General features: G+C 42.0%; 1 protein-coding gene across 1 annotated transcript in view; it reads left to right on the top strand.

Moving 5' to 3' along the window:
- ETNK1 (ethanolamine kinase 1) overlaps positions 1 to 11795 on the top strand; it is a 32494-nt gene extending 20699 nt beyond the window's left edge. The window contains exons 5-8 of the mRNA XM_081927319.1: positions 739 to 822; positions 3590 to 3750; positions 5332 to 5405; positions 7320 to 11795. Coding sequence (XP_081783445.1) covers positions 739 to 822; positions 3590 to 3750; positions 5332 to 5405; positions 7320 to 7392 — 392 coding nt within the window. The 3' untranslated portion in view covers positions 7393 to 11795. The remainder of the gene's footprint in view (positions 1 to 738; positions 823 to 3589; positions 3751 to 5331; positions 5406 to 7319) is intronic.
- The last annotated feature ends 1686 nt before the right edge of the window (positions 11796 to 13481 follow it).

The raw sequence follows: 13481 nt of genomic DNA, 5'->3' as shown, positions 1-13481 counted from the left end.
GCACCAGGTTTAACAACAAAATGTTGTTTCCCATCACAACCCAATATTGTCCCCTAATCAGTCATACTGCTAGTCTCTCCCACTCAAAAGTCTTCAAGGTTTGAGATGTATATCCATTCTTCCCAAATTGTTTTGAAAATCTCTAATGGTGCTGCTAGAATTCTTCAAAATTTAAATTTTAGTTTAAAATGTGAGGAAAGCTTAACTGAAAGATTACTGAATTCCTCTCTCAGTATTGTCTCTTATAATGGATTATACAGCTATTTTGTTCTGATATTTTAGAATAATTTGCCAGGGAGAATATGTGCCGAAATGTAAATAAAATAAAAACTCTTTAAAGCGTTCAGTCTTGTGTGAAGGAAGAAATGGCTATACAAAATAGTGTAGCACACATTCCCTTGTGCAAAATTACTAGCATTGCATTAAAAAACAAACACCCAGTAAGGATGCTGGCTAATCAAAGAAGTATTATGTGTTCATTACTGATGCCCCTGGTGGCACAAAAGCAGATGTGATGATTAGAGATCTTAAGCTCTCTAGTGAGACTGTGGTCAGTATATATCTTTATTAAAGTTGTTAAAACGAACAAAAACACAGCCCTAACCTTGAATGTCTTAAAGTGCATGCATCTGAGCACAACAGGCCGACACACTGGCAGGTGGCTAAAGACACAGTGAAGCTTTGGGGTTACTGCCTTGTGCTTACTCTTACAAAATTTATTTTTTGTGTCTCGTGTAGGTGACGTTAAGTTCATTGACTATGAGTACTGTGGATACAATTACCTGGCTTATGACATTGGGAACCACTTCAATGAATTTGCAGGTAGTTTACTTGGTTTGCTTATATTACATCTCATTTAAAGCTCTATTGTTGAGATCTGGATTAGTTGTTAATATTGAGATCGATATGTCTAGGCTTGCAATATTTCAAAAAGTAAAATTCCTGACACCCCCAAAGTCGTTGAGGTGTTTTTTTTGTGTGTGTGTTTTTAGGAAATCCCTAAAAACAAACCACCCCCCCAAGCATATTGAGGAGCCAATTCTTCTAGCAGGGAAAGAAAGGGGGTGAAACCTGGGGGGGGGGGGAAACCTCTGGAAACCCCTCCCAGGGAAAAACAAAAACGGCCAGGTCCTATCGCACCCCCTTTTCCAACATAGCCCCCCACCTTACATTCCTCACTACTACACCCCACCCAGCTGCTCAGGCCCCCAACAGCCCTTAGAAATATGTAGTGAGGCGCCGCCAGCTTTCTCCCCACCACAACCTCAAATTTACCACAGCCGGTTTTGTTCCCCTTCCTATCCAGGCCTATCCAGATCTTAACAAAAAAAATTCCTTCCAGTAGCACCTTAAAGACCAACTAAGTTAGTTCTTGGTATGAGCTTTCGTGTGCATGCACACTTCTTCAGATACACTGAAACAGAAGTTTCCAGACCCTTCTATATAGTGAGAAGGTGGGGAGGGGTATTACTCAGAAGGGTGGTGGGAATGGGTGATTGGCAGATAGCTGTGATGAGCCTGTTGACGACTCTTAACGACTGCAATAGGTCTTACAGGAATATCCAGATCTTGTTTAAACTCTTTCCTGCTCATGCTTACACATACACACACCTTTATGATGCTGCAGCTGGAAGGGGATGGTGACCCTAAGCAGCTGCAGCCTGCCCTGGCAACACAAGGAGGCGCCTCCTGCCATGTACCCGGTGGGCAAACTGTACCAACACCCCTACCTCAACCCCCTCAGGCAGGGTGGCTGCGCCAGCAGCTCCCGAGCTCCCAGCTGCAGTCCCTCTCTCACTGCCACTGCCGCTACGACTGATCCGCCTGCAGGACACACCTGGCACGGGGTCCCTTTTTCACTATGCTAGGGGCGGCTAGTGGGACTGGAGGAAGGATCCTACGGTGGGGTTTGAACACAGATACTGAATCTTATACAAACTCGAGGAGACGATGTTTCAAGATCCTCATGATTCTCAAATGATCCCCCCATGCAGAAGAAATGGCTGAGCAGGTCATATGTCATTGGCTATGTGGTTTTTTTTTAAGGATCGTCCTACTCGCGTGTAATGGGACGCCGGTGGCGCTGTGGGTTAAACCACAGAGCCTAGGACTTGCCGATCAGAAGGACGGCAGTTCGAATCTCTGCGACGGGGTGAGCTCCCGTTGCTCGGTCCCTGCTCCTGTCAACCTAGCAGTTCGAAAGCATGTCAAAGTGCAAGTAGATAAATAGGTACCGTTCCAGCGGGAAGGTAAACGGTGTTTCTGTATGCTGCTCTGGTTCGCCAGAAGCGGCTTAGTCATGCTGGCCACATGACCCGGAAGCTGTATGCCGGCTCCCTTGGCCCATAAAGCGAGATGAGCACTGCAACCCCAAGAGTCGGTCATGACTGGACCTAATCGTCAGGGGTCCCTTTACCTTTTTACTCTTGTGTAGGACCCTGGCACATGCCCGACTGGCAAGTTCTGTCCCTTCTGGTTTGTCGTTCGGGAGCTTCAAAAGCTTTCTTCAGCCCGAACATCACAGCGACTGATACCAAAAGCATCAGCACACTTACAGTCCTGCAGAGTATTTGCAGTTTGCGTAACGGAACTCAGTAGCACAGCATCTTGGCTAAGCTGATTTATTTACATATAATACACTTGGAGCATTCTGACTCGGTTCCTTCCTCTTTCTCATCAGACAGCAAAGAGAAAAAGAAACAAAGGACAATAGTCCCACTTCACAGAACACAGTAACATAAACATCCTGTCTCTGTCACTTCCCACACTGTGGAATGAAAACATACACTGTCATGTGATAGATAACAATCTCATGACTGCATACATGGAGCAAGAAGCCTAACATTTTTAGCCTCCTGTACCCTTTATCACTTTTTTAAATTTATCAGTTATAACCCACTTTTCCTCCAAGGAACTCAAGGTGGCATAGTTTCTCTCATCTTCACAACAATCCTGAGAGAGGTAGGTTAGGCTGTGAGATAGCGATTGGCCCAAGCTTCATGGCTTAGCAGGGATCTGAGCGCTGGTCTCATTGGTCCTAAGACAGAGAACAAATGAAAGTTAACAGCCATAGATAAAGCATACACTTGGTTCTGCCACACAGGAGTATCATCCATTAAGGTACATGTTTTCGTAGAGCAAAAAGTTTGCATGCTTTAGTACTGAAAAATCATAATGTATTTTGCCTCGGTATATGTACAGTTGTACCTTGGAAGTCAAACAAAATCTTTTTCCGGAAGTCCATTTCACTTCAAAACGTTCGGAAACCAAAGCGCAGCTTCTGATTGGCTGCAGAAAGCTCCTGCAGCCAATCGGAAGCCATGGAAGCTGCATTGGATGTTCGGCTTCCAAAAATAGTTCGCAAACTGGAACAGTCACTTCCAGGTTAGCGGCGTTCGGGAGCCAAAACGTTCAAGAAGTAAGCTGTTCGAAAACCAAGGTATTGTACAGTACTGACTGTACTGTTCCTTGTTATTTCTTCTGACACCAGGACACACACATCTGTTACGCATGTTAGCTAATGACAGTACAGAAGAAACATTTCTGGAAATAATAGGCTTTTTAAAAAACAAAAACAATTGTCTCTTAGGTGTGAGTGAGGTTGACTATAGCCTCTATCCAAGCCGAAAACTGCAAGAGCAGTGGCTGAGATCTTACCTGGAAGCCTACAAGGAGTATAAAGGATTTGGAACAGATGTGACTGAGAAAGAGGTTGAGGTGCTTTACGTCCAAGTCAACCAGTTTGCTCTGGTAAGTTTAAGATTTCTTTGGCTTAATAAATTTCAGATAAACTCTTTCAATTTAGGTAACACACACACACACACACACACACACACACACACACACACACACACAGAGTGGAACCTCAGTTTTTAAACGTACTCCATTCCGGAAGACTGTTCAACTTCCGAAATGGTCGAAAACCGAGGATCAAAGGGCTGTTGGCAAAGTCTATGGTGAAAATTGAGAAATGCGCCTTGGAAGCCATTTGAAAACGGAAGCATTCACTTCCGGGTTTTCGGTGTTCGGCTTCCAAAACATTCGGCAGCCAAGACATTAAAAAACCGAGGTTCCACTGTACCACATTTGCGCGAATCTAATGCGCACTCTAATTTTTGCGATGTAATTTGGCCAAAAAATGCATTACATTTGAGTAATTATTGTAATACATACACATAGTATGAATGTTACATACTGCTTCTACAGATCTTTTGGGTTGGCAGCTGTTTTGCACAGAAATGAATGGCTTAGAGTTGTCTCCAGATCGTTGAAATGTGAAATAAAATATTCTTGGGCCATCTCACTGCTACATGAGACAAGATCCAGGAAAGGCCACAGAAATCTGCAAAAGGATAATACTATACAGCGAGACCTAATCTGTTGGAATATGTATTTGTGTCCTGACATCATTGTTGTAAACGTCACGGTTGTCGGGGAATATTTTTCAGTGTGCAAGAGCACTTAATGGGCTGAATGCAGCTAAGAGAACACACTTGCCTTTCTTTGATTCATGTTCAGGCTGCTTGGCATAAAGCTCTGGGTGTGGAGGTGGGCTCCTCCAGCTTATTGATAAAAGGGTAGTGACCGAAGGCAGGAAGTGCACAAGAAAGTTGAGGAAGAGTTGCCGTGAAGCCCTCAGCTGCACTCTTGCTTCCTTCATCTGAGGTGGTTCTCTTCAGCCTTGGCCTTCATCTGTTGCTTGTATCCCATTTTTACCTGGCGTCCTTCCCTGCATTTCTCTCTCTTCTGAAGGTCTCCAGCAACAGTCTCTTTTCTCCTGTGTCTTCTGCAGTAGGGACGCATTAGCAGTAGGGTAAATTATAGCTGTGGTTTAATGTTTAACATACACCCACAAACCACTTGTGTCACACAGTAACTGAGTAAGTTGGAAGTGGATTTTCCCCCCAAGGTGGCATTCCATTGGTAGTTGTAAGTCAGGGTTTTGATTTTGTTGTTTGCAACCTTGAAATTGTTCGCTGCAAGGCTACTTGGTTAAAAATTAATATATTGGTATTGCTTGCTCCCTTGTGTTCCTTGAAACACAGGGTGGGATTAAAATCTAATAATGTTATATTTTGGGGCGTTTAAAAATCAGAGGACTTTGAGGAGGAAGGGAGATGGTGAAATCATTGGTAAATTTATCAAACTGCGATACCCTGAAAGCCAATAAGACAAGGCTGTGTTAAGTGTTCAAGAGTTCTTGTGTTGCTATGCATATCTAGTCAATTAACAGCAAGTTTGTTCTAACTGTGCTAATGAGATAGTAGCATAACTTTCTTGTTATGGACATAAAGTGTGTGTTAACCCTCATTGTGTGTTTTTTGTGTTTAGGCCTCTCACTTCTTCTGGGGATTGTGGGCCCTGATTCAAGCCAAATACTCCACCATTGACTTTGATTTTCTTGGGTAGGTAACTTAGTCTACAAGTGTTTCTGTTGCCTGTGAACCTCTGACTAGTGCTGCTTCTGTAAAGAGGACTATCAGGTTTGAGATGCAGAATTCTGAAGTGCTGTTTCTGAAATATAACTAGTTTTGTTTTCTTGTACTGTAGACTGTTTAAGACGAATAGCTACCCACAGTTTAACTGCCTAATTGTTTAAAGTAAAATTTCCTACTACCAAACTGGTTGATATATAGGTGACTATAATTGGATTGGGATGTGGGTAGCGGTGTGGTCTAAATCACAGAGCCTAGGGCTTGCTGATCGGAAGGTCAACGGTTTGAATCCCCGCAACAGGGTGAGCTCCCGTTGCTCAGTCCCAGCTCCTGCCCACCTAGCAGTTTAAAAGCATGTCAAGTAGATAAATAGGGACCGCTCCGGCAGGAAAGTAAACGGCGTTTCTGTGCGCTGCTCTGGTTTGCCAGAAGCGGCTTAGTCATGCTGGCCACATGACCTGGAAGCTGTACACCGGCTCCCTTGGCCTATAGAGCGAGATGAGCACCGTAACCCGAGAATCGGCCATGACTGGACCTAATGGTCAGGGTACCTTTACCTTTATAATTGGATTTGTTCACTTTTGTTCTATATCCATTGTGTGCTACTCTTCAAATTGGAATTTAGAAAATTTGGTTCTGCCTCTTACAGTATTCTGTAACAGTGACCAGTATTAACTATTTTAGTTTTTTAAAAAAACAATGCGTGTGCTGGAAGCAATTTTTAATACTTTCTTGCATTCCTGTCAGTCACTGAACAGCCAAACACCCTTTAAAAAAATGTACTGAACTTAGCCCCCACAAATTAGAATTGATCCCCCCCCCAGTTAATCAGCTAAACCTAGATTAATCTCAGTAGATTAATTTTTTGAGAGTTGTTTTAGCATACTAGGAACCTTGAGCTAAGATTAAGGAAGTCCTTGTTTTGAATCTTGCCTTTACCATGAACTCGGGTAGGTGACCTAACATGTGATACTTAGGTTTGCATCTGCAGCATAGGGCTAACAGTACTAATTAAGGTTTATGGGGTGGTTGGATTACAACAGGGATGCGGGTGGCGCTGTGGGTTAAACCACAGAGCATAGGACTTGCCGATCAGAAGGTCGGTGGTTTGAATCCCCGTGACGGGGTGAGCTCCCGTTGCTCCCCTGCTCCTGCCAACCTAGCAGTTCGAAAGCACGTCAAAGTGCAAGTAGATAAATAGGTACCGCTCCGGCGGGAAGGTAAACGGTGTTTCTGTGCGCTGCTCTGGTTCACCAGAAGCAGCTTAGTCATGCTGGCCACATGACCCGGAAGCTGTACGCCGGCTCCCTTGGCCTATAGAGCGAGATGAGCACCGCAACCCCAGAGTCGGTCACGACTGGACCTAATGGTCAGGGGTCCCTTTACCTTTTAGGATTACAACAAGGCAATGTATATGAACTGTGTTCTTAAGCACACCTGCTATTAGGTAAATCACATTGAATTTATTGGGACTTTTGAGTAACCATGCTTAAGATTGCATTGTGCAAACTCTGTGAAAGTGCCAGTTATATAAGCATTTATCAAAACCTGCAGCTCCAATATTTTGCCATCACAGAGTAGGGGCTGTGGTTGAATTTATTAGCCTAAGTAGTTGTTTTGTGCTTGAAATGTCTCAAAAAGGAAACCTGAGTCCACCAACCCCTGAATGAAGCATTATGGCCTGTCTTCCATTTTGGCATGAAATACCTTTTAGCTACTTACCTGCATATGACAACTAAGTTTCTCAAATACGCAAGGCATTCTATAACCACTAGATGGCAGGAAAAACTAAAGTTAACTGCAAAAAGCTTGTGAGTAGAGTCATGTTAATTGTGCCACAAAGGCAGTAAGACATGATTTAACATTTTTTATTTCCTCTAATAGGTATGCAATTGTTCGCTTCAATCAGTACTTCAAAATGAAAAACGAAGTCATGACATTAAAACTTCCTGAGTAACAACTGAGAGCTTCAGTTATCTACATCTGGATCAGATTCCTTAAAGTTTTTTTTCCATCCGAGTACAGATAATGGAAAAAGCTAAACATTTGTTAGTTTTGTATCGTTCCTATGGTGGTTTTTTGCTTTTCATTGCCTCTAAACAACAATCTCTTAATGTTAAACCTAAAATGAGGATCTTACTGCTGTTGTAGAAGGAATAGAAGCATTAGATTTATAAAACATAGGGAGAGCAAATTTAATCTTTTCTCTTGTAATTTTTAACGTGAAATGTGAATTATTTATTATGAATTTAACATTCCATTGCTGCTTTTCATCAGTTTTCTTCAAAGGAGGGGTGTGTGGGCTCTAATACTGTGAAGGACTTCGTACATCTTATGTTACATTGACATTTACTTAAGAGCAACTTCAGTGCTCTTGCAGACTGTGTACAAAACCTGTACATGAACAGAAGCAGTTTGCATTAAAGTGCAATTCATCGGTGCTGACTTGGGTTGCTAGGAGAGGATGGGAGGTCATTCCCATGCTGATATTTCTCCGAGCTCTACCTCAGTACTGTGAAAAAAGACTGGACATCCTTCTTACGTAACATACAGATGAATTTTTTTTTTATAGAGGTCTGCTCGCTCATGAAGAAAAACATGCCACCACATAGTTACTGTAGATGCTTTCATCCTGTTGGAGGCAGCTTCTAGCTTCAAATGCAAGCTTTAAATGACCACTGTTCCAGAGTGTCATTGTCATTCCCCTCCCTTAAAAAATGATTTATTCCCCACCCCCCAAAAAACTCTTTGAACGCTTTGGCATGTAGTCTAGGGACTATACATGTTCATAAGAGACGCGAAAAGGAGCTAACAGGACCAGCCGCCGAGCAGTCCTGTAGCGTTTGGGAGCAAAACTCTGCCATGTTTTGTTGATAATCTGTTCTTACCCTGCTTCCTTTTCGGTCATTAGATCTGTTATTTGGTAGGTTGCCTTCTTTTCTTTGCTAGATGGTGGCAAGCTCGTGGCCAGCACAAAGCTGCGAAGTTACAAGATCATTCTTGAAATAGATGGCGTTTGAAGAGTGAGGATTTGATCACAATCGCGTTTCTTTCCTTTTCTTTCGAAAGCTATCCTACCCAAGAATGGTTTGAATTTCAGAAATGTGAAATGAAAAACAAATGTTTACTTAGCTAACGCGCTGTGTGTGTGTGTGTATGTGTGTGTGTGTGTGTATTCAAAGGTAGGGTAAAAGGCTTTAAACTTTGAAAGTCACTGCATTGAGTTGAATTGCCACACAGTCAACTCTGTTAGTCTGAAACACTTCACTTTGGCCACTTAAGTGCCCATTTGTACAAAGTCTGTGTTCATACGCAGTATATGTAAACCCAAATAAACCTTAAGAAATATTACGGGGAGCCTGTTGCACAGACTCAGCAAGGATATTTATTCAGAATTATTTTATAGTACTCTGTAAATTAAACATTGGCTAAAATAAGCCTGGCTTGTTTAATGATACATACAGCAATTAACAAGGATGAAAAGTTCACCCCAAAGATCACTGAATGATTTTTCTGTTTCTTTCTGTAAATAATCTCATGGTTTTACACATTTTGAGATGTCTAATTATCTCGTTTCTAAAGCCACAATCTTCAAACGCCCTGCTGGGGGGTAGTTCCATTGGACAGTGGAACTAATCACTAGACAGTAGGCTGCATTCAAATCTAGTCACTATTAAAACTTGTAATACTAATGGATTATGGTATCTATACTTTCTAATAAGTTTTTTTAAAGCACTTATTGATATACTTTCTTAAATTGGGCAGCTTCTCTTGATGTTCAGTGTTGACCTAACTAGTTAGAGGAAAGTGTAATTTATCAGATCAAGGATGTTGCTGGAGCTCTAGAAAAAGTCAGCACAGAGTAAATCTCTCTTGCGAAAACTGAATTTCTTTACCAGGGTCTGTTCCTCCTTGCTTTTTCGTAGTCTTTAATGGCATCTTATTCTAAAATCATTAGTCTTGGGTACCAGATGAATAGATGGAATTAAAATATTATTTTTGAAAACCTTAATGTTTTTCAACAAAGTGTACAAGGCTTTTAAAGCGAAAATTGCCATACATTGTTGAATGCAGGAACTAGTTCTTCCCATTCACAAATTTTAAGGAATACTTGTTAATGGCTACTTTTGAAATTGGCTAAACAGATCACAGTGTTCTCTCAGAGGGCTTGTTGCATCTGCTGGAAGACAGTTGAGCTCTTCGTTTTTCTGGATAGGAAAGAATGACCCAGGCTGCCTCCATTCTTGACAAATACTGAGTTCCGTAGAAGAGATAAGTGGCTGGTTGTATTTCTGCCTTGTATTACTATATTTGCTAGACCTCACCATGTGATCGAGGCAGGAGCAAAGAATTGTGGGAGGCAGGCTGAATCTCAATTTTTTCCTCCTGCCTTGAGGGAGCAGTTCATTTTCTCCCAGGTCTCCCTGTTTCTTCTCCAGTTTGCATTAAACTTATTTTTAGACCTTGGTGTCCACTCTTGCAATGTGCTATCTCACAGGTGGGCATCATCCAACTGTGTGGATTTCTTTGGTATTTGATAATATTGGGTGACTTGATGAATTTTTTCTATGCCCCTCTATAGTTGCTGCTGTACAAGGCAGACAAAGCAGTATTGTGAATCATCCTATAATCAGCATTTCCAGTAGTAGCAAATTAAAGTATCAGGCAGCAATATATATTTCCCAGATGTTAAAGGCAAGCATATCCCTGGTGAATAAAAATGCTTCTCTGATCAAAAATCTCTGTACATCTCCAAGGTAGCTGCTGATCACAAGGATGTCAAATCATAAGAAAGAGGCGCTAACTACATTCCCATTTTCATTTTTGCGGTTGTAAGGTCATTAACTGATATGAAGCTGGCCTGTGCCATTGCGTTTGGCATGTTCCAAGTTGAACAGGGAAATGGAACACCCACTAATTTAACTCCATAAAAGCATTGATAAGAATAGGGAGAGCCTATTCTTTGTGAAACACTACTTTGAGGGGGAAAAAGGTCTACTTGGTATGGCATCTTCTGCATCATGGATTTAGACTATTAAAATAATTCTGACACAGGCCTTGTACAAATGTAATGGTGCCATGGAGAGAAAATTGGTTCTCATTTTCTAAACTAGCTGTTTTGCCTCTTTAACACGACACTGTCTTGTCCTGTTCTAATCTCAGTTAGAAGGGTGGTGGTCTTGTCATTAAATTAGAACTGCCCCCCCAACCCCCAACCCCAAACTTGTTCACATTTATCAAGTATTTGAACTCTTATTTTTTCCAGAGCTCTAGAAACAACCTCATGTAATTCTGGCTGTGACTTGCCAAAATCTATTCTGTTGCCTTCACCGTTAAGCTATTGATTCTGAATGCCGTCACCGACGACACTAATAAAATACTGAAAATGTGAAGAGGGTTTTTAGAAGTGGCATTCAGCCCTGTGTAACATCACCTGACAGACCGTAGTGGCCTAGTAGCTTTTGTAAAGCAGAATTGCGTGATTTTCTTTTCCTTCTACTACTTCACAGTTTGGCAATCAGACCAGGTTAATCATTATGCCTGATTGATCCAAACATCAAAGCATCCTAGGTAATGATGGTGATTTTTATTTTTTGCATTGTTTTGAACTCTGGCCTGGGGTTCTCTTGGTGAATTTTGCAGATGGCTTAGCGAACTGATTCACAGTAACCGGATCTGACTGTGTATATACAATAGTGTAAATAACCATTTGTAAATTAGTGTGAATTGTATGGTACCTCGCATTTATGAACTCATGTATTTCATTGTACTCTCCTTTTGTAGAAATTTTGATGTATGTAAAGAGAAATCCGAAATGTGTTGACCTTATTGTTAAATTGACCACATTCAAAGGGGAAAACGACATTTGGGAACAAAATAATAGTACCAGGAGGTAACCACATTAGCTTTCATAATGCATCTTTCTCATTGTGCCCGTGGTGTCTGCTTTCATGTTCACGCATTTACTTTGGAGGAAGTAATCATTCTGAAAACGAGTTGGTACAATAGTTGGCTTTAACTCACAATGCCTACTGTTCCACTGGGAAGCAGATTGGCCAGTTGGAGGGGGAAATGCTTATGTGAGGTGAATTGTGAAGCTCCATTCCAAGGCCGACTTAATTCCTAAAAACGTTACGGTTCCTCAGCTCATGGGTCATTGGCTTTTGCTGAAGAAAAAGCTTGTGCAAGTTGGTTTCAGAGCAGAGACCCTGTGATGTAAATGGCAGAAACATCAGGCGGGTTGAACGCAATAGAAAAATGAAACCCTATATAATAATGCTCTGTGTTCTGACATGGCTGTATCTTTGTTGCAGGTACTAGAAGCAAATGAGATGAAATATTTCATTAAATTGCTTAGAACAGGGGTGTCAAACAAATTCATCGGGGGCCGCATCAGCAGTTTGGTCACCCTCAAAGGGCCAGTTGTATCTGTAGGACTATGTAAAGGACATGTAAAGTGGAGGTTTCCTGTGTAGAACATCCGGCACCGCTAGAGGGCAGACGTTCTCTAGCTTGTAGGCTGCCGTGCATGCGCTGAAGAGGCGGCTTTTTTGTGTCAAAAAATAAAAGCAAGAATAAAGGGTGAAGGCCGGCGGCGGCTACACGGGCCACATGACGAGGTCTGGCGGGCCGGATTTGGCCCGCGGGCCTTGCGTTTGACACCCGTGGCTTAGAAGAACTCCAGTTTGCATCTAAGCTCGCTTAGTTATTCATAACGTTTTTTACAAACTGGCACACATTGATGTTCTGGGGTAAAAAAACAAAGCCTCATACATATGGAAAGAGAAATGGTGGCATCCTTGAAGATTGTTGACATTGCATGTGTTCCGGACTAGCTTTTTCTTTCTGTTGCAGCAAAATCTGTAAATAATTGAACCCATTTCTTTGGTAAAACCTTCGTCCTTGAGAACTTGCGTTCGATTCAGCTGAGCCTATCTCAAATATTTATTTCACAATATTTGATTCCGCCCCACCCCCCAAGCTTGGCCTGAGCAGTTTTATCTGCTAGTCCCAAGTCCTCTACATAGTTTACAACTGCCTGTAGTAGAATGGCAAGCAGTTTTATTCCTGTTGTAGTTTCAGGCACCTCACATGTTGGTGCTTTGAACTTGGCACTGTGAATTAAGGGCATAATTGCTGCGTTCATATCAAGCCTGGATTTTTTTTGATAATCGCAGTCCTAGAATAACGAGGAAGACACTCAAAAGTGATACAGCCAGATCTTGCCCCATCAAGCCAATATCTTTTTAGTACGTAGACCTCTGGAATGAGGAAAGTGCATATGACAATTCCTTGCCAATGTCCATGACAAGAAAAACTTGATAGGGCATTTTGTTTTTCCAAAGTGGTTCTACAACCTTAATATATGCTAGCTTGGTGACAGTTTACCAAAATATCTGTTACCAACCTTGACTAAGCAAATAGCATTATTCACTGATAATCACATTGTACTATCTTCTGATTTCAGTGACGTGTTCCCCTGCTCGCCCCCCCCAAAATTCCCATTACTGACCACTCTCTCAGAAATGGTGCCAGCTGTTGTAAAATTGCTACACAACATCCAGCTTTTCTCATGGCAATAGAGTCAACTTGATCTCGTCGTGTGTTAGAAGACGAATAAATATAGGGAGTTAAGATTGTTTGGGAATCTGCCATTTTGGAAACCAGCCAATAGTAATCTAGAATCCTGAGCAAATTCTTTCAGACTGCTCTCCATCAGAAGAGTGGCAGTACTGATTCACAGGTTGGATTCGAAGGGATGTGATAAAGCACTTAAGTTGGGTTGCAAAGCACTGCAAGCTGAAAGTGCCTATAGCAAAGGTGATTTCTTAAGGGCAAAAGAGGAAATAGTGGAACAGCACTGTTAAATGCATCCTGCCCGCTGGGGAAATGAGGACCAGGAGTAGACAGCAGTCACAAAGTGCCCATAACTCAGCAATGTAACTGGCTAGACCTCAATTTCCATGCAACGTGGATGTAAAAAGTTCCTCATGTTTTCTAGGATGCCCTTTTTTTATGCAGCTGCCCATCTTCAAAGGCCATGAT

This window comes from Podarcis melisellensis (assembly GCF_964234715.1).
Source record: "Podarcis melisellensis genome assembly, chromosome: 10".
Lineage (NCBI taxonomy): Eukaryota > Metazoa > Chordata > Lepidosauria > Squamata > Lacertidae > Podarcis > Podarcis melisellensis.
The sequence above is the reverse complement of the archived record's forward strand: the minus strand, read 5'-3'. Positions and strand labels throughout refer to the sequence as shown.